General features: G+C 32.8%; 1 protein-coding gene across 2 annotated transcripts in view; it reads right to left on the reverse strand.

Moving 5' to 3' along the window:
- The window catches only part of LOC145249031 (uncharacterized), a 58,652-nt gene that overhangs the window by 4,817 nt on the left and 31,474 nt on the right, over window positions 1–22,361 (reverse strand). The window contains exons 1-4 of one of the 2 annotated variants that reach the window (XM_080110890.1): window positions 15,571–15,819; window positions 9,842–10,254; window positions 6,771–6,812; window positions 3,362–3,436 (exon numbers count right to left, since the gene is read on the reverse strand). In XM_080110890.1, the coding sequence (XP_079967016.1) occupies window positions 3,362–3,436; window positions 6,771–6,812; window positions 9,842–10,232 (508 nt within the window). In that variant the 5' untranslated portion in view covers window positions 10,233–10,254; window positions 15,571–15,819. Of the gene's footprint in view, window positions 1–3,361; window positions 3,437–6,770; window positions 6,813–9,841; window positions 10,255–15,570; window positions 15,820–22,361 lie in introns of those variants that run through there. The other variant, XM_080110889.1, reaches the window with a different exon arrangement.

Below are 22,361 nucleotides of genomic sequence, written 5' to 3' on the forward strand. Positions count from 1 at the left end.
CTTGACATGAGTAAATCGATTAACTTCTCAGCATGCATAGACATACATTTTAGCTTCAAGTCGCTTAATTCTTAGAACTTTGTTTTATTGGTCTGGCGATAGCTCAGACGGTAACGACGCGGACTGAAGCATTAAATAACGACTATGGCTAGAGTGCTGTATCTGTGGGTTTCGATTCCAACTGATGATACCGAAATCACTTTTGTAAATCTTTACTATATATTTAAATCATATATTGGATACAATATAATAATTCAATAGAGAATTTACTCTACAGTAATAAATATGGAATATGCATCAATTAAAATATCATATTTAAGCGTATTTCACCTGCTAGTATATATATATATATATATATATATATATATATATATATATATATGTAAAGTCACTTGGATATATATATGTATATATATATATATATATTTATATAAATTATATTTAACCTGTTATAGTAAGTTAGTCATGAAAATATATATGGCAATTAAGCTACACAGAATATTTTCATGACTTACTACCTAGCTCTGCATATGTACTGAGCACTGTTGTAGTAAATACTGAAAATTTACACAAAATTATATCTCCGTATATTAATTTATGTTATTAAATGAAGTAATCACACACACACACACACACACACACACACACACACACACACATATATATATATATATATATATATATATATATATATATATATATATATATAAAGTGACTTTGTCTGTCGGTTTGTCTGTTTGTCCGTGTGAGGAACAATCTCTATCAAACTACTCTGGCAATTAAAAAATAGGAACTCAGCAGGCGTAAGTCAACTAAACACGTTATTTCTACGCATACGCAAATATACAATTATTGTTCAAAATAGTGTATGCCTATGAACTTAGATCAGATGATAAGGGATAATGCTGGGGAGCTACATGTTTTGGTTTTCATTCTAACTGATGGCATCGATGTCATATGTTTTTCTTTTAGAATCATTACTATTTACTGGGCACAATTTAATAATAAATATAGAATAGGTTATATAATATTAAATATGAAATTTACATGAATAAAAATATATTTAAGCGTATTTTACGACTGGCCAAGGCTGGGTGGTTACTACAATATATTGGGTACAATATAATAATCCTAGGAGAATTGTTTCTAAAATAAATAATACGACATTTGTGGTAGTAAGACGAGTTCTTACTGTGATTGTCTTGCAAAAAGGGACTAGAGATTGGATCTCAGTCAAGCATCTGCCATGGAAATAACAAGTAAGAACTAAAGATTCAGAATATGAACTCGATAATATGTCGCGAATAGTTTACCTTGCAATGAGCATGATTTTCATTGGAAGTAATTAAATTTAGGCGGAAGTGACGTCAGATAGATGATTGAAGGACAAGAAAAATTGTATTTCGAGCCTAATTTATGCTATGTTAAACTGAATTATGACAGACACAAGAAAATGCTATTTCAAACCTAACAAGGGGAAAACCAAACCTTGACAAGCTAAAGGAAAATGCTCTTACAAACTTATTAACTTATTACCGTGATAGAATGATAACTCTACAGAGATGTCGTATCTGAAGAAGAAGAAGAAGAAGAAGAAGAAGAAGAAGAGAGAGAGAGAGAGAGAGAGGGTTTCCGCTTCTAGAGAGAGGAGGCGTTGGATGTTGTAAGGTGAGATGAGAAATTACTAATTTTGTCGAGGTTGAAAAATCACGCTTAACCCGAACGAACGTCGGATTTGTTCAGCCCTGAAAAACGGAAGGTCCAAACACGCGTGACGTTTTATCTTAAAATGCGTCCCGCCCAAAAAACCGCAGGTGCTTCGACATAAACATTGTCGCCTCAAACAACGTTTGAAGTTTTCATGTATAAAATCAAATATTCCAGTCAACGTTTTTTTGTTTTGTTTTTATCCTGTAATTATTTTTCAATATTTTCTTCTTTCTCATTTTTGCTGAAACCCCACGCCAGAAGGAGCAATTAAACCCACACACCTATGCAGCTCCACCTGACACTCACTACATCAAAATATGAGACGAACGTTTATGCATTGATTAATGAACCTATCCACCCAGTATCAACTAGATAAGTGCACGTTTTTAAGGGTGTAACTTTTGCGATAATAATCTCTATTTCTTCTCAGTTTCAAAACATTGATGTCGTGCGCTTAATTCTATTATATAAATCTCACCTGTCTGTTAAAATGTATGTATATATGTTTGCATGTACATGTATGTGTGTATATGTGTATGTATGTTTATATATGGTGTCAGGTCATGCCATATGCTACTGGTACCATGTAACCCAGTACTACCTGCCTCATGGTCGGGTCACCGGCGACTAAACTGGTTCCCCCACCAGACTTGTTTGGTGAGCAGGGTGGCTAGTCTCCCTGAAGGATTAAAAACAAGACCCTCCAAAGGGCGAATGAACCCTTTTTGGGGGTCAACGGCCAACTAGCACCGTGTGTGTTTGTGCGTATGTATGTGTGCGTTGGGGTGAAGAGAGCTCCCGTAAGCCGTGGTGAAGGCAACCTTTCTAGGAGAAGCAAATCTCTAATTTAAAAAAAACATAAAGCAGGAGACCAGTACCCGTATTAAGCTGGTCTGCAGTTTAACTTGTTGCTGGCTATCTTGCTCTTGCTTGTTGCCGGATATCAACATTTTGAACCGAGAGAGAGACTTAGCTGTCGTACAAAGCTAAGACTCTGTAACATCATCTTTGTATAGATACTCCCTCAGGCATTTGGGCTCATGGATTTTAAATGTCTGAGGGAGTGGCACTCGTCTGACAAGACGTTGCAATCATCATGCATGCACGTATGTATGTATGTATGTATGCATGCATGTATGTATGTATGTACGTATGTATGTATGTATATGTATGTATGCATGCACGTATGTATGTATGTATGCATGTATGTATGCATGCACGTATGTATGTATATGTATGTATGTATGTATGTATGCATGCATGTATGTATGTATGTACGTATGTATGTATGTATGCATGCACGTATGTATGTATGTATGCATGCACTATGTATGTATGTATGTATGTATGTATGTATGCATGTATGTATGCATGCACGTATGTATGTATATGTATGTATGTATGTATGTATGTATGTATATGTATGTATGTATGCATGTATGTATGCGTAAAACTTTCGACAAAGGCAACGGATTTTCACTTTTCACGAGATCGGTATCGTTTTGAAGCTCGAACCTTTCCGACGACAAATATCGAAAAATTAGCTAAAAATATCAATTCCTTCTCTCTAAACCATCAAACGTAAAGCCGAAAAAAAAATAAATAAATAAAAAAGAAAGAAAAGAAAAGAAAGATAAAAAAAAATTCTTACTTGAGATAAAAGACCTGAGATCGTGGCCTCCACCGTCCTCGTCGACACCTTCGTTAATTTTGCCATTGTAAGAAGCTGGGGAAGAAAACGACAAATTTTGATGTCAGAGTTAAAGCAAATATCTTTATAAAAATCAGAGTTGTGTTTTCTGTGATAGAAACGTTGTTTAAACTTTAAAATAAAGTCCGTATTTTATTTTAAAATTTAAACAACGCTTCTATCACTAAAAACGCAGCTCTTACTTTTCTATCAGATGAGCCAAGCGTATTCTTCCAGCATTTCAAAATAACATTCTGATGATGGCGTCTATCTCCGAAATATTAACTTTAAACAAATAAATGAGAAAATTTGAAAACCTGAACATGTTGTGAAATGATATACATCATTTTTATTTACTTGTTGTTGTTGTAGTAGTAGTAGTAATAGTAGTAGTCATAATTTTCGCCAATAACCTGGCTTCATCAAGGAGATGTCAGTCCGATTAAGTTTTTTTTTCTTCATGAACAACAACAAAAAAGTAAATAAAAATGATTTTATCATTTCACATTTTTAGGTTTTCAAATTTTCTCATTGAAATTCACACACAAAAAATGTTTTCTGAAATGTGTAACTTTCGATTGCTTAAATAAATATTTGTTTATTTTCAGAAAATTGCGATATAATTTGGCTTATAAACGTATTTTATACGTATTTTGATTTAAATATCTTTATAGCTTTTTAAAAAATAATAACAACAAAAAAGTAGAAAGTGACTCTCGATTTTCTTTAGTTTTCTCATTCAGTGAGCGATGTTTTTGACAAAGGGGGAAGAATTGCTATTTTCAGTGTCAGAATCTATCTAACACATACCAGGACTATTTTTGTGGAGCAGAGTTCAATTTTGAGAAGGTTCGCTCCCCAACCCTATGCATACACGCCTTCCAACCTCATGTGACATTTTCCTTGGCGTCATTCTGGCAACCCAAGGAAATTTTTTCTGTCCGATCGAGCCTGTAGAAATATTCCGCTTTTCTGGGTTATTTGCAAGTATAGCCTCCATGGAACTCCACTGGTGAGTAATTTATGATGATAATCTGTTTGAGAACTCCTAGTGACGACGACTACTACTACTACTACTACTACTACTACTACTACTACTACTACTACTACTACTAACAACAACAACAACAACAACAACAACAACAACAACAATTAAGCAGAAGAGATGAAATCGCTCTGATCCGCATCTGGCATCAATTGAAATGAATGGCTCCCGTCTTTATGAGGTTCCATGTTTTAACAAGCTTCTCGGCTTCACCTTTACTTCTGATCTGAAATGGAACACATATATCAAATCCGTTTCCAAGGTCGCTGGGAAAATGGTAGGATCCTTCTACCGCTACAGTAGATACCTCATTCCTTATGCAATACTCTACCTATATAAAAGCCAGGTCTGGCCAATGATGGAGTACTGTTGAACATCCGGGCAGGATAAGCTGCTAGAAGCAGCTTATCCTGCCTTGACAGAGTTCAAAATAGACTTCCTAGCGTAGTGGGGGGATGTCCTTTTCTCTTCCCTACAACCTCTTTCCCACAAAGGAGACGTTGCGAGCCTGTCACTGCTTTATCGCTATTTTCATGGCAAGTGCTCGTCTGAGCTCTAATCTATGGTCCCCCTTGCCAAAATTTCATGAGAAACACTCGTCTAGCGAAAACCACTATCAATAATTTCCAACACTCCTTATCTCTGCCTAAACCCAAATGTAGATTCCATGAACAAAACTTCTTTCTTAAAACTACACGCCTGTGGAACCCTCTTCCGTTTCCCTGCTTTACAGCTGACTACAATCTAATTGTCTTCAAGTCCAATGTAAACAAGTTCTTGATTAACCGTCCCCCTAAGTAATGCAATTTATAAAATTCCCACTACGTATATTTACTACGCCATAATTCCATTGACTAATGTATACCCATTAACCCTTATACTCGAGTGACCTCCGGGCCTTGATAAGTGGTAATTCCTATGTAAAAAAAAAGTGCATCTTTAGTCCTTTAGTCCTCACATTCGGTGAGCGATGTTTCTGACACAAAGGGGGGGGGAGAATTGTAGTTTTTTGTATCAGTTTTGGATCTTGAAGTAGAAATTTTTGTTTAAATTTTGTTAGTTCCTTACATCAAGTGGATTCATGCGTTTTCTGAAGCAATTCCATAAAAAAACCCGACGAATTTCAATACCGCATTAAAAAAAAATCTTTTTAGTTACAAAAAGTAATCCGAAAGTAAAAAGTGGCTGCCTTTGTTTTAGTAACGCTTTTATTCGTTACGCCATGCATCCACATAGACACGTAACATACAGGTGATAACAACGAAGAATAACAAACGGAATACTTCTGTTACATGATAAGGGCTGTCCCCTTTTCATGTAAGTATAAAAATAGAGAGATTTAGTTAAAATGAAAATGAAATAGAATAGACGAAATTCGAACCTCGTAATTTAGGTTTAGAAATAGATTACGAGAGAGAATTAGCAAATGGAATGTAAAAACAAACCATTGTTTAGCTTAGAGATAAAATAGTTTTAAGAAAAGGAATGCAACTATAGGATAATTTAATAAACATGTTTTTAACATATTGGAAATATAGGTTACTGGGAATATAGGTTAAAATTCCTTTTGTAAACAAAGGAAAAAGTTTTGGACACGCATTTCCAGAACACGTGAAAGAAGACACATGTTTTAACATGTGTATGACGTCATGGAAAATGGGAAGTTCTCGATATAGTTAGAAACTTTAGAGTTAAGAGGAGAGAAAATGAGGAGGGAGTCTGAGAGAGAGAGAGAGAGAGAGAGAGAGAGAGAGAGAGAGAGAGAGAGAGAGAGAGAGAGAGAGAGAGACTGAGGACGAGAGACGACAGTCTGGAGTCGAGAGACGGGAGTCGAACGTCTGGAAGCGAGACGGTCACCTTTGAAACATAGAATGTAAAACTTTGAATTCTTGACTAAGAAAACCACGACCGGTCGGAGAAGAAATAAACCCATCATGTGTTTTTATAAACGTCATCTTTGTGTTGTAATTCTACCAAAAGGTAAAGTGATTATATGTCTTATATATCATGTGTTTTAAAATGTCTTTATATGAATCTCTTCATAACACGAACTCAGAACGCACAAACTCTCTTAATAAGACTCCTAAATATAACACTTCTACCCAGTCATGACAGATGAAATAAGCAAAATCTACCCCCACCCTGTAAAAGAGTCACCTGAGCTTCCAGTTTTAAAGTTATTGTGCCCGGGCAGCATCGAGTATCTTTAATATCCCTTAAAAATATAATGAAACTTATATTTGTTTTGATGTATTCCCAGCCAAGGCCGAGTTGGCTGCTGTACAAACGTTAAAAATAAGAAAACAAAAACAAAAACACACTTACCTGGTCCTTGACAACAATTGTAGCCAGGCTGGCATTTACAATCTGCAAAAGGAAACAAAATCGTCAATTTAATTTAAAAAAAAATAACAAAATAAAGTATATTTGCCTATGTACTGCTTACCTATTGGAGATATTCTGTTAGAATTCTCTTAAAAATGGAAATGCCTACATAAGTTTCAATTAAGTAAAAAAAATGATTTCCTTTTGATGGATTGATAGTTGCTATTTCTTCTGATGCGATAAGGGCAAAATAAATTCATTGATTGATATAACAATTAAGTGAATGATTTTTTTGCTGCGAAACAGATACTGTCAAGAATTGTAGATGCCAACGTAATTAAAGGAATAAATTGTAAATAGATTTATATACAGAGTTTCCACAAAGTCTGATTACATTATGTAGCCAGACTTTGTGGGCACCATGTAGATTATGTAGCCAGACCTTATGGGCACCCTGTATATATATATATATATATATATATATGTATATATATATATATATATATATATATATATATATATATATAATTATTACTGTGATAATTTTTTTAATACCTATGGACATTAATGTTTCATCCTTTCAGGAATCTATCAATGCAGGGCATTATGATTACAGCTGGTTGGGAGATTCGAACCTGGCCACAAAACCATCTGACTCTATTAGCAAGGAACAAACCACACGGCCAACGTGCCCATAAAATCTGGCTACATAATCTACACGGTGCCCAAAAAGTTTAGCTACATAATGTGAACACCCTGTATATAGTTATTGTATTTCATTATTCTGAATAATCATATATATATATATATATATATATATATATATATATATATATATATATATATATATATAATTATTCAAAATAATGAAATACAATATATATATATATATATATATATATATATATATATATATATATAATTATTCAGAATAGTGAAATACAATAAGTATATATATATATATATATATATATATATATAGTTATTGTATTTCATTATTCTGAATAATTATATATATAAATTGAAATGGATGGCTCTCGTCTAAGGGAGGCCCCAGGATTTGATAAGCTCCTGGGTTTGACCTTTACACCTGCTCTTAAATGGAACACATACATCAAGTCTGTGGCCAAGGTCGCTGGGAAAATGGTGGGATCCTTCTACCGCTCCAGAAGATATCTCACTACTGATGCAATTCTCTATCTATATAAAAGCCAGGTACGTCCAAGGATGGAATACTGTTGCCATATATGGGCAGGAGCTGTATAAACAGCCTATTCTGCCTTGACAGAGTACAAAATAGACTTCGTGGCTTAGTAGGGGATGCCCTTTTCTCTACCCTGCAACCTCTCTCCCACAGAAGAGACGTTGCGAGCCTATCCTTGTTTTATCGTTATTTCCATGGCAGGTGCTCGTCTGAACTCCAATCTCTGGTCCCCCCTCGCCAATCTTTCACGAAAAACACCCATCTAGCTGAATCCACTGTGAAAAATTTCCCCCACTCTATATCTGTGCCTAAATCAAAATGTAGATTCCATGAACAAAGCTTCTTTCTTAGAACTGCACGCCTGTGGAACTCTGTTCCGTCTGCCTGCTTCCCACCGAACTACAACTTGGATGTCTTCAAGTCCAATGTTAACAAATTCCTAATAAACCGCCCTCTTAAATAAACACTTCATCAAATTTCCACACTAACGTAATGTACTTGCAATAACCCTTATCCTTGAGTGGCTTCCGGGCCTTGATAAGTAGTGATCACTGTGTAAAAAAATAAATATATATATATATATAATTATTCAGAATAATGAAATACAATAACTATATATATATATATATATATATATATATATATATATATGGGCGTGGCTCAGAGGCTATTGAATGAGGGTGGAGAGTTGTATGTGTTAGTTTCGATTCTAAGTGATGGTACCCAAGTCATATATACTTTTTATATTATTTATTTTGTTCGTTTTGATCTCACTACTATATATTAGGTTCGATGTAACAACTGATAGAGATTTGTTCCTATAATAATAAATACGCAATTTGCGTGAATTAATGTATCATATTTAAGCGTATCTTACAACCGAGCGACGCCGGCTAACCTGCCAGTATATATATATATATATATATATATATATATATATATATATATATATATATATATATATATATACTGCCGACTAGTGTTAATCGTGACACCCTGCACTGAAGACTCCTGAAAGGATGAAACACTAGTGTCTGTAGGTATTTAATTATTATAGTTAAAAAAGTAATTATGACAGCCGTTTAAGAAACTCGTTTCTTATCGTTGAGCACTTTCAGTTGAATTAAGTCAGTCAATTTAGCTCTTATGCATAGATCATCGTATAACGATTAGATCACTGTCTGACTGACGTAAAGAACATTTAAAATTAAAATGTTTAAATTAAACGTTATTTCACGTGGTTAATGGAAGCCTAATGGATACGGTCTTTGCTAATCGAGCCAGAGATGGCTCGTGTTGCCGAGTTCGAATCTGCCGACTAGTGTTAATCGTGACACCCTGCACTGAAGATTCCCGAAAAAATGAAACACTAGTGTCTGTAGGTGTTTAATTATTATTATAAAAAAATAATTATATATATATATATATATATATATATATATATATATATATATAAAAGGAACAAACCGTATTATGTGTTCATCAACGTTTCGTCTTTATTCGAGACTTCCTCTGGATGAGACGAAACGTTGATGAACACATAATACGGTTTGTTCCTTTTTATTTTCTCTATTTTGTCGGAATACTATTTCCATTATTTTCATCATATATATATATATATATATATATATATATATATATATATATATATATATATAATTTACGAGTTCGACAAGATACATCTGAAGAAGGTTGGAGATTATATCGGCCGAAACATTATGAAGAAAAAAACACTTTAGATGAGAACACGTGTCCAGGAAGTTACATCTTGGACAGTAAGTCTGTAGTTTAGTTACATGTGCCGGATAATTAGTATTGGCCGAAAAATCCAAATAAACCGTAAAAAAAAAAACCCCTGAATACTTACAAGGATAACATGTGCTTCGTGTCTCTGGATGATAAGGTTCCATCAGTTCGGTTGAATGCTGGAGCGGATGCGGATAATTTGTACTAATGGGTTGATAGCCATTCTGGATGCTGCTGTCCGTGTGGTTGGGACTGACGTTGTGATTGAGGCTGTATCGTTTCATGTGTTCTTCATAGGAAGGCGGGCTTTTGGTGAATTTTGCCCCCGCGGGGTAAGCAGCCAAATCGGAACTTGACTGATTGGCAACAACGGCGCACTGCGATGACGACGACGATGACGACGAAACGAACGGCCTCTTTTGCTGAAACATGCTCCAAGGCCGCTGATCTTCACCGCCCAACCAACCCTGCACGTTCATCATATCTTCTTCGACATCCGTAATATAACGCATAGCGCGACGAACACAATAGTATCTGGAAGTTGAAAAGAAATAATGGTCTGAATAACACAGAAAATAAGATCAAATTCAGGATTGGCTGCTCATTTTTGTCGGGTTCTACTGCTAATATATTTCTCGTTTGATTGGACACGTCTGCAGTGTACTGACCCTCACTTTAATAGATGCGATTTTTCAAGTTTAATTCAATTTTTACGGTATCTTCTGTTTATTAAATTAGAATAGTTACAACACTCCCCTACCTCTTTTCCCATGATAAGAGTGGCTTTCTAAATAATGTTATTATTTAAGCATGGTCTGTAAACTGCACAAGTACTTTGGTTTGTAACGCTTTATTAATAAAAATTTTGGGCGGGTGTTATCTTTTTTATCAAGGCCAAGAGGCCACTCAAGGATAAGGGTTAAAGAGTGTACAGTAGAAATTGGACAATATAGTAATCATTAGTAATGAAAATTCGGTTAATTTGATAACATATATGGAACGGCTCATCAAGAATTTATTTACGTTAGACTTGAAGACAACCATATTGTAGTCAGCCGGAAAGCAGGAAAACGGAAGACAATTCCACAGGCGTGCAGTTCTAAGAAAGAAGCTTTGTTCATGGAATCTACGTTTAGGTTTAGGCACAGATAAAGAGTGGGGGGAATTATTGATAGTGTTTACAGCTAGACGGGTGTTTCTTGTGAAAGTTTGGCGAGGGGGGACCATAGATTGAAGCTCAGTCGAACACTTTCCATGAAAATAACGATACATCAGAGACAAACTCGCAACATCTCTTCTGTGAGATAGAGGTTGCAAGGAAGAGAAAAGGACATCTCCTACGAGGCTACGAAGTCTGTTTTGAACTCTATCAAGGCAGGACAAGTCTTTTCTAGCAGCTCCTGCCCAGATGTGGCAACAGTATTCCATCCTTGGACATACCTATCTCTCATGATATTTGCCATCTCTATATTAATAGCATTATGAAAGCACTTCGCATGTGTGGGAGTTTCTGCTCCGCAGGCGGAACGACGGTATCAAGCAAGATATAACCCCTTCTAATTAATGATTATATTCCTTCATGTAACATGACAGCCCTCTTCCTCCCTGTTAAGAATGACATTGTTGTCCGCCAGTAAAAGAGAGCAGATAATCTTGACTATAACACAAAATAATCTGTTTCATGCCTCGTTTATAAAGCTTTTAGTTTTGTTTTTCTTCTTTCTTTTCTTTTGTCTTTCTTCTTTCTTTTTTTTTTTGCCTTTTAAAATCTTTCTTTTTTTTTGCCTTTTAAAATCTTTCTTTTTTTTTTTCCTGATGTTTTTTAGATGAGGATTTGTTATTTGTATTATATGGAATCTTCCAACTACTATTCTCAACGTTTTCGGTCGATGTAACCTCCGACCTACTTCAGGTGTATCTTGTCGAATTCGGGAATGTTTTCGTCTGGCTCAGGAATCTGAACGGAATTTAGAAAGGAATTCTTTATTTACTTCACGGGAGTAGCATGCTCTCGTTCCGTCAGCCATAACTGGATAGGGACCCTAAGTAATTCGCAATGTTATTTTTCGTTCGCCCACTCTTAAAATTGAACTTTCAACTTTCAAGAGAATATCTCTTTTATCATTGATTTTTCCAAGTACTCTAACCAATGCGCCATGGGTTATTCCCGAGATATATTTGAAAATCACAGGAATATACACTTAATGCTCATTCATATTGTTTAAATAATGTTAAATTAATTTTTAAAAAATGAATGTGAATTAAGTGTATATTCCTATGATTTTGGAATATTTAATAAAGTTACATGTGCTCTGAAAGTGTAAATCCATTTTCATTGAGCTTAATAAACCGTTGCCATTTTGAGATTGTCTTCTTGAATATGTACATTATAAACGTATATTTGTTTTAAGGAAACGCGCGCGCGCACACACACACACACACATGCACACACACGCACACACACACACACACACACACACACACACACACATATAGTAGAAATGGTAATTAATAAAAACTGAAGAATGTGCTCAATACTGTTGTAGAGCAAATATGCGTTTTATTTTTTATTACCGTGTCTTTCTGTTAAGTTACATTATTGTTTCAGCTACCCGGCCGTTTTTTTGGCCGTCTGTAGCTTCCTCAGACTTTTACAGAAATGTTCGTTATGATGGGATGAAAGAGTGAATGATGCCACTCATTCATTCACTCTTTCATCCCATCATAACGAACATTTCTGTAAAAGTCTGAGGAAGCTACAGACGGCAAAAAAAAAACGGCCGGGTAACTGAAACAATAAAAACGTATATATATATATACTTCAGAATAAAATTATAATTATTTGCTTATATTTGCTAATATTTTCTCCTCTGAAGAGATGGTAGACATTGAAATCCTATAGGATAAGGAGTTAAAATATTTCAAATGTATTTTTGTCTTACATAGGATAATAAAAATCTTTTGATTTGAAATTTAACCATTTCACATCATAAATTTTTAAATTTATTGAATGACTAAAATTATATATATATATATATATATATATATATATATATATATATATATATAGTTAGTTAGTTAGTTAGTTAGTTAGTTATAAAATATATATGGCGATTAAGCTACACTGAATATTCCGCGTCTCATCCACTCTAGGATTCTTTAGGCTTATGCGCGAATTTTGTGGTTGTCTGTCCTTTTTATACACGCACCTTCTATTGAGATTCTAGTTAGCCAATCAGCTTTCTAGTATCCACCGCGCCCTTCCTATCAGCCAATGGGCATGCACTTACCGGACAAAAGCCTATTTTACCTCTGGTTGGCCTATTTCTTTGTATATATATATATATATATATATATATATATATATATATATATAATTTTTATTTATTTTTTGCATAAACATTTAGGTATCGCTACACAGTCATGAATATATTTCAATGAACTATTTGTAAAAAAACTATAAAATTGGTATTTTTTAAATCGGCGAGATCTCAGAAAAATAAAACTAACTAAAACTAAAATTTAGGAAAAAAAAATTATTTTTTTGTGGGGCAAGGTGTTAAAATGCCTTTTTATATCATTTTATATTACCAAGAAATAGACATGATTTTTAATGTAATCTGATTTTTCCTTGATCAATTTACGTGGTTTTCGGAATATGACATCTTTATGTACGGCACAATCACGTTGACACACCGGTTCTTGCCAGATCACCGAAGTTAAGCATCGTTGAGCCTGGTTAGTACCAGATGGGTGATCATTTGGAAGGCGAGGCGCTGTATGTACCACGAGGTAAAATACCAGGTTGAGAAACTGGCGCGGTCTATCCTTCTCTCGTGAGTAGATGGGGCTCTCTTAAGCCGTGGTAGGCAACCCATCAAGTGATGGCGTCACGATAAACATATCCTTGATAGCCCTGGCGACGCATCAAGCATTCAGCTATGGACAAGATTTAAATTGCACTACAAACTCGTGTAGTGAATTCAATTTCGATTACGGCCGAACTGGATGGAAGGATGTTTTTTTTTTACTTTACGTCGATTCGAGTTAGGTGCATGCGTGTATGTCCAAAAAGAAATGAATAGGATGAACGATGACGAAAGAAGGAATCGAGAAAATGGTGAAGGGGAAGAACAGTGAAAAAAGAGAGAGAGATAGAAGTTCAATTACAGTTTTGTCCCGATTATCCTCGAGTGCCCCCTGGCCTTGATAAGTGGCGACCCATCAATAGAAACATAGAAATAAGTCAAGTAAAGGCAGTACATCATCACAATATTAATCAAATATATAATAAAAATTTAGTACTTGTGCATTATAATTATATATTGATGTATCGTTATTTTCATGGAAAGTGTTCGACTGAGCTTCAATCTATGGTCCCCCCCTCACCAAACTTTCACAAGAAACACTCGTCTAGCTGTAAACACTATCAATAATTCCCCCCACTCTTTATCTGTGCCTAAACCTAAACGTAGATTCCATGAACAAAGCTTCTTTCTTAGAACTGCACGCCTGTGGAATCGTCTTCCGTTTTCCTGCTTTCCGGCTGACTACAATATGGATGTGTTCAAGTCTAAAGTAAATAAGTTCTTGATGAGCCGTTCCATATAAGTTATTAAATTTACCAAATTTTCATTACTAATGATTACTATATTGACCAATTTCTACTGTACACTCTTTAACCCTTATCCTTGAGTGGCCTCTGGGCCTTGATAATGTGGTGATGCCTTTGTAAAAAACAAAAAAAAAAAAAAAAATACATTTTCATCAAAACACACTGTTACGAAATTACGTGTCATGTTGAAATAAGTAAAAATTCACAAAAATTATGGAAAATAATTACAAGAAAAATATAAAATTTATTGTATAATACGGTTCTATGTGTTTAGTCTATTTCATATGACTTATTTCTCTTGTTTTCACTTAACTTTCGATCCAGAACATATCTCACTACTCATGCAATTCTCTATCTATATAAAAGCCAAGTACGTCCAAGGATGGAATACTGCTGCCATATCAGGGCAAGAGCTGCTAAAAACAGCCTATCCTGCCTTGACAGAGTACAAAATAGACTTCGTGGCTTAGTTGGGGATGCCCTTTTCTCTTCTCTGCAACCTCTCTCCCACAGAAGAGACGTTGCGAGCCTATCCTTGTTTTATCGTTATTTCCATGGCAGATGCTCGTCTGAACTCCAATCTCTGGCCCCCCCTCGCCAATCTTTCACAAAAAACACACGTCTAGCTGAATCCATTGTCAAAAACTTTCCCCACTCTTTATCTGTGCCTAAATCAAAACGTAGATTCCATGAACAAAGCTTCTTTCTTAGAACTGCACGCCTGTGGAACTCTGTTCTGTCTGCCTGCTTCCCACTGGACTACAACTTGGATGTCTTCAAGTCCAACGTAAACAAATTCCTGATGAACCGCCCCCTTAAGTAGACACTCTAAAATATCCACACTAACGTACTGTACTTACAATAACCCTTATCCCTGAGTGGCTTTCGAGCCTTGATAAGTGGTGACCACCTTGTAAAAAAAAAGAAGTTCTAATTTAAAAGATAGCGAGTCGATAATAACGATGTTTTTTTTTTTTGTGAAAAGTATTTCTAGCATATATTCGACACGGTTATTTTTCGTAATTTTTGGATTTTCACTAATTCCGACTCGCGACATAATTACATATTGGTACTTTTTACTTAAAATTCATTAAATATTTTTTAGATATCAAATTATAATGAACAAGCACGAATTTTTTTTTTCGATTTTTCATATTTGCAATTTAAAAAAATATTTTTTCTTAAATAATGAATAAAAAGAAAAGTTGTTAAAAAGATAACAAAAACGAACAAACCTTCCAATTAATCCAAGCGATTAATTTAGTTCCAATTGTACGTCCATTACTTTTTAAATTATCGACGTGATCCAATCAGAAATGAAGGCCACCATTTTCTTCCGTAGAAAGAAACCAACGAAATGGAAAGACGAAAGTGAAACCGAAACAAATCTTCGCCATTTTTAATCACGCAAGTTCTAGTTGTATTAAAATAAGCTTTGAAGATTTTAGTTTAAGTGAAGTAAAGTAAATATATGTATACTAGCTGTCCCGGCCCGGCATTGTTCGGCATCATTTACGTTTAAATAAAAAAAAAAAAAAATTATATACAACCGCAACTATTTTTATTAGGTTAAGCATCTAAGCTAAATAAATAAATAACGCCAACTAAAATAGTTATTTCCCTTAGATGACCTTTCTATTTGGGTCTACATTTAAGAATGCATCCATATTAGCAAACTGCCGAGCTGGATAAATTATTTTCTAATTCTTATTTAAGTACGTTAGTTTATCGCCAATAACATATGACAACAATATAAAAAAAAAACTTGGCCAATCATAAGTTTTTGTTTTTAGTTTAAATGTTATTAATGTCTAATTTTCATAATACGATCAACATAATTAGACAGCAATTGTAGCGAAGTACGTTAGCTTATTGCCAATAACATGGCATAAAGAATAACTAATGATAATTAGCTAGTCAGAATCGAAGTTTGATAAGTAATCTTTAATGGTATGTAGGTTTAACTTTTAAAATACAACCGACATAATCGTATATAAATATAATGATAAAATAAATTAAAATTGGCCAATCAGAATCAAATTTTAATTTGCCATATTAAATACTATTTACGTCTGACTTTTAAAATTCATCAGTAATGAGTTGATATATTAGACAATAAAAGAAAATGAAAATTTGCTATTCAGAAACAAAGTTTGATTTGTCAGTTTATTTGCTATTTAGGTCGAACTGGTAAAATCCGACTAATCTTATTTCATATGTTAGGTATATGTAGGAACTCAAATTTTTTATTGAATTATCTTCCTTTGAAGTATCTTGGAGTTGAATGGTATAAATTGTCCTCCCGAATTTAACTGACTCGAAACTTTCACCGATTTCTTCGGTGATTGGTTATCTCAACGCAAAGCAAACAAAACAAAAGACAAAAAACGAAGCCGTGTCAGGTAGCGATCGCGCTTCGTGTTTCGTCTGCGTTTTGAACACGGTTCGCCTGCCTCCAATCGACCGCCGTATCGTCGAGTTGGAAAAGCAAATACCACATGTATGACTTAGCATTCACACAAGAAGCTTCCATCGCAAACATGGACGTTGGCATCGCTAATCCGAAACACATAAAACTATGCAACGATTGGTGTGAAGTGAACCGTATCAAAAATAGAGAGAAAATTCTCAAGGATTCGTATATAAATTACAATTATGAGACAATTTCACGTATGTACGCGAGCGTGTGTGTGTGTGTGTTATTTGTGTGTGAACGGGGCAGCTGCACCACGGTTAATTCTTCATGCCTTCTTGACTATAGATTATGTTCTATTGTTTTCGGCTCTGTTTCAGAATTCCTATGTAAATGACTATTAACTTCGTGTTGATACGTATGTAAATATTTATGTATACGTACTAAATCGTATATCTCTACATTAAAACACAATGACACAAACATACGTCAACACACTCATATACATATACACACACGAACAGTGGACTCACTATTTAACATTTTCATGTGAAAATCTATTTATCTGCCATATATTACTATAGTACTCGCTCCAACACGGGTTTGATGAGTACACATCGATTTATAATTAATTAATTAATTAATTAATTAATTATTAAATTATTACAATTTATTATAAAAAGTTTCGAAGTGTATGTCGTAGCAGTGATAGTAGATTAAAGTGTGATAGTAAAACACTCTCCAACTTTCCTTATGCATTACAATAAAATATTGAACCGGACTAAATATTATAATCGAAGAAAGCAAACTAAACTAAAGTTTTGTTTTCTAACTGAAAATATTTATGTATCTTGCTTGTTTTTTTTTTAATACTGAACTATCAAGTATCCATAGCAGGGGGAGAGACTTTAATTTATTTATAAGGTTAATCGAATATTTATTGAAATAAAAATTCAATAATGTAAAATGAAATAACGTTTTAAAAATTCAAATAATTTAAATTCTTGAATATTTTGTAGATATATTAATTGGTTTTACTTTTAAAATTTTATATTTTATTTTAAATCTGAAAAATTCATATTAAATCAATTTAAAAAATTCGGAAGTATATATTTTTTCATACGTAAATAAAATTTATCCATTAAAAATATATACAAAATATATAGATTTTTCTTATTATACTGTAGCGTTTAGATACGTTTTGTTTTAAAAAACTAATGATCATCAGTAGGTATTGACAAGTAGTTAATTGAACGTTTTATTCTAAACTTTAAAATTTTACAATAACGATTTTTCAAAATTTTCTGACATTTCCCGCCTCTACTCGTTCATAAAATCATAAAAAAAAAAAAATGATAATTTTGTTGTCAATGAAATTGCAGGTTTGTTTAGTTGATTTTTTTTGCTGACACATGTCATAAAAATTAATATATGTTAGCCAATGATTAAATGAGCATGTATAAATAATGTGTAAACTAATCTTCGGCGAATGGCATATCAAAAAAATACAATTACGAAAAATAAATAAAAATGAAGAATAAGCAAAGACTGAATTGCCAAAATTTAAAATCAAACAATTTCTGTGTAGAGTAGTTCGCACGGAAATTGGTTCACAATGGAAATGAGAAATGAAATGTTTGAGACGGCATTACACGATTGTATGATATAATCGAAAAACAGAAAAAGAGCTCTCCATTTTTTTTTTTGAAAACAAAATATGAAAATATTCGTTTTTATCTTCACAATTAATTGGTTCTCGTGAACGAGATGTAAGCGCGATTTAAACGAGATTTCTCTGTTTGTGTTTATAAAATCTTTTATACATTTTTTCAAGATTTATTTGCGTTATATTTGAATCCATGTTAAAGCACGGCCATTTTAAGATGATCTTGCGATATTCAATACACAAAGATGGGTTTATCCGGATAAGGAAAGTCCTCAACATCCAAAGCAGTCAAGGTCGTTAGATTTTTTTTCTGTTTTTTTTTCTGTTTCTTTTCCCTTTTTTTTTTAAATCTTTTTTTCGATGGGCGATTGAGTGCTTGTCAGTGATGATAATAATTTCAGGAGAATGAACGAAGAACGCGCAAGAATTGAACTATTTAATTTTTTTTTTCCAATTTTTTTAAAAGAAAAAATATTTGAAAAATTATGAAATCGGAATCTTCTTGCTTTCAATTATTGTTTTGTGGTGTTTTCTTGATTTTTTTTTCTTTATCTTTTCTTCGGTGAATCAACACACATAATGCAGTCATAAATACAGTTTCGAATTTACTGTGAAGTGTAATATACAAAATGTCTTGAATTAATAATAATAATAATAATAATAATAATAATAATAATGACAATAATATTTAAATAATAATAATAATAATAATAATAATAACAATAATATTTAAATAATAATAATAATAATAATAATAATAATAATAATAATAATAATAATAATAATAATATTTAAATAAGTTACTTTTGCTTGTGGAAAAGAATAAGTTTTCTGTTTGTTACATTTTCTTAATTTTTAAATTTGAATTTTTTTTAAATGTGCATTCGTCCGCTGGTGTTTTCTCCACGAAATGATAACCAGATGTCAAACAAAGAACAAATGCCGATCAGGACTAAATATTACAGTCGAAGAAAATGAACTTAATTAAAATTTTATTTTCAAAAAACTTGGCCAATGTTTGGTAACAATCACTAACAGAAAAAGGGCGCTGAATTTACATTACTTAATGTTAATCTGATATGTATTGAAATAAAAAATAAAACAAGGTGTATTAAAACAAACCTTTAAAAAATACCATTTAAAAAAGATTTAATTTCTAAAAAATATAATTTCTTATATATGTATTAATTGCTTTGTTTTTTTTTTCTATTAAAAGATACCTTTACATTTTATTTTAATATCTGTATGCTAATATTTTCGCCGGTATCAAGTTTAGTCTAGTTGTCTTTTTTTGTTTGTTTGTTTTTTTTTTAACACGGAATTACATCACAGAGGTTATCCGCAGAAAGAAAAAAGTTCCAATCACTGCAGAAGCGGAAAATTGGGTCCGAAGAAATCGTGATGATTAGGAATAATAAATCCGAAAATAAATCCACGATTTTTACATGACGAATTTTAAATATCGACCAGTTCTCAGTCAAATATTTCCGATAAAACAAATGTTTTTTTTTTGTTTTTAGTTTGTGATATTATCCTTCTGTTTTTCTTATTTCATTCTTTTTTATGCATCAAGCAATATTAAAATGGCAAAATAATAAAATATCATTTTCTAATAAAATTCAATGTAGACCTTATTTCTCGATTCATTTTTGCAGGTGGAAATACGTTCCATGTGTTGTATATATATATATATATTTTTTTTTTGTTGAAAATATATCGATTATTAATATATATATATATATATATTTTTTTTGAAAATATATCGATTATTAATATTATTTCCAGGATTTGTTTTTCGTTTTTCCTTTCTTCAGCAAAAGTGTTTACAAATAAACCTCACGTCTTCTTTCTTTTCTTATTAATTTTTTCTTAAACTTTTTTCTTTCTGCTCCCGCTACTGTTATTTTTTCTGCAACCTATTTTTTTTTATTCTTTTTAATAGACACGGCCGCATCACTCACAGCAAGTGAGACATATCCTTCCGCACATTGAATGATTGTCTTCTGATTCACTTTTAAAATCCGCACACCAACAATTCGCTAACACAACACAAAAAAAGGGGCAGAATTATACAGGAATGCACACCAAACACCTAAAACACACGCCGTGCGTCAATCATATTTTTTTCTAAAGGTTAAGAGACAGAATTTGACTTGTGTGTCGTTCATTGCTGATGGACGCCATTCAAATGCGACGCGCCCTCAACGTGTATGGGCGGTTTCGATAAATATTTTTGCAAGTCAGCAGAAAACTTAATAAGTTGTCAAATTGCAGAAAGGAGTTAGTGAACCGCAACAAACAAATAAAATAGAATGAAATAACTAAGTAATGCCTGGGGTCCGGAATAATGTCAGACAAAGAATCACACGTATGCACGCAGAGGTGGGCTGCGTCTTCATACAAACGACTACAACAGTCCATACATATATATATATATATATATATATATATATATATATATATATATATATATATATATATATATATATATATATATATATTAGCAGGCCGCCCGACATTGCCCGGTCATAATTACGCTTAAATAGGACATTTGTATTAATACAGATTTCGTATTTATTATTATATTATGTTGGACCCAATATATAGTACCGGTTTAAAAAGTTAAAAAAAAAAAAAAAATTACTCGTGCTCACCACCGAGAATCGAAACCAAAACGTTTAGCTTACGATTTACTTTTTCCTTTGACGTAATAATTCCTGAACTATAAAGACATGTTTGCTTCAATGCTAAAAATTGAAATATGAATTATTAGCTATTACGTTACGCATGCATATTAATAATGCCGCGTTCGACCTTCACCTGGCAAATTCCTTTTCTTTAATTTGCACCATTTTACACGGATTTTCCCCGACTAAAAACCAAATATGAAGTTTCACATGGGTTCGATTAACTTATATATTAAGTTTCATGTCTGTAGATCAAAACTGACAAAGGAGTTTGGTAGGTAAAAGTTTTTAAACAAATATGTATAGATATATATTATTCCTTAATTGGAATTTTTTTTTTTTTTTTTTTTTTTTTTGCAGTTAGGAGATTCGAAGTTCCTATCCGTCGCGGTTACCACCTGACGAAGGCCAGAGGAAATTGGCCGAAACGTTGTGAACCAATAAAAACAAACAAACAACAACTAATAAAGATGAGACTAATAGTCCGAAATAAAAATAAAATTAAAATATGTATAGGTATACATAAATATATATGGAAAGAGTTTTGTTTACTATAAGGTTTTTACGCAAATATTACGCAAGTATAAATCATGTAGAATATATGCATGAATATAATTACACGTAATAGTTAATTAAAGATGATCATCCCATAAAAAACAAAAAAAACTAATAGGGAATTAATTAAAATGAACGTTTAAAAGAATATGAAAATTAGCTAGATAGTTTGCAGATAAATGCAATTCCACGACCCATATATAACAAAGTTATATTTTCTCTTTTAATAAATAGAAAAAGGGTTTTTAATATGAATATTAATGCACAAAAAAAATAACCAAAATAATAGGCTTATATATATATATATATATATATATATATATATATATATATATATATATATATATATATATATATATATATATATAAGCGAGATAAGACACTGATAGAATTCAGATGAAAAATCCTGATAGATATTACTTAAAGTAATACTTTCAAGGAGATCCTAGCCAAAAAGGAAAAGCTCAATATTTAAGAATAGAGCAATATATAAGTTTCGTGGTTCAATTTTAAATTCTGAAAAAAAAACAACATATAGAGACATATATTCGATTTAAGAATTTATTGGTTAACAAAGGAATATATAGAAGGGGATATTTTAATTTCCTTAATCCATGGATTTTCAACAATGGCTCATCAGAGGAAATGAAATGCAGTTAGCAAAATGTTCAGCTGCGAATGGACGCTATTTTGCTTTTCAGCACA

This window comes from Euprymna scolopes, chromosome 27, assembly GCF_053919585.1.
Source record: "Euprymna scolopes isolate OS-2025 chromosome 27, ASM5391958v1, whole genome shotgun sequence".
Taxonomy (NCBI): domain Eukaryota; kingdom Metazoa; phylum Mollusca; class Cephalopoda; order Sepiida; family Sepiolidae; genus Euprymna; species Euprymna scolopes.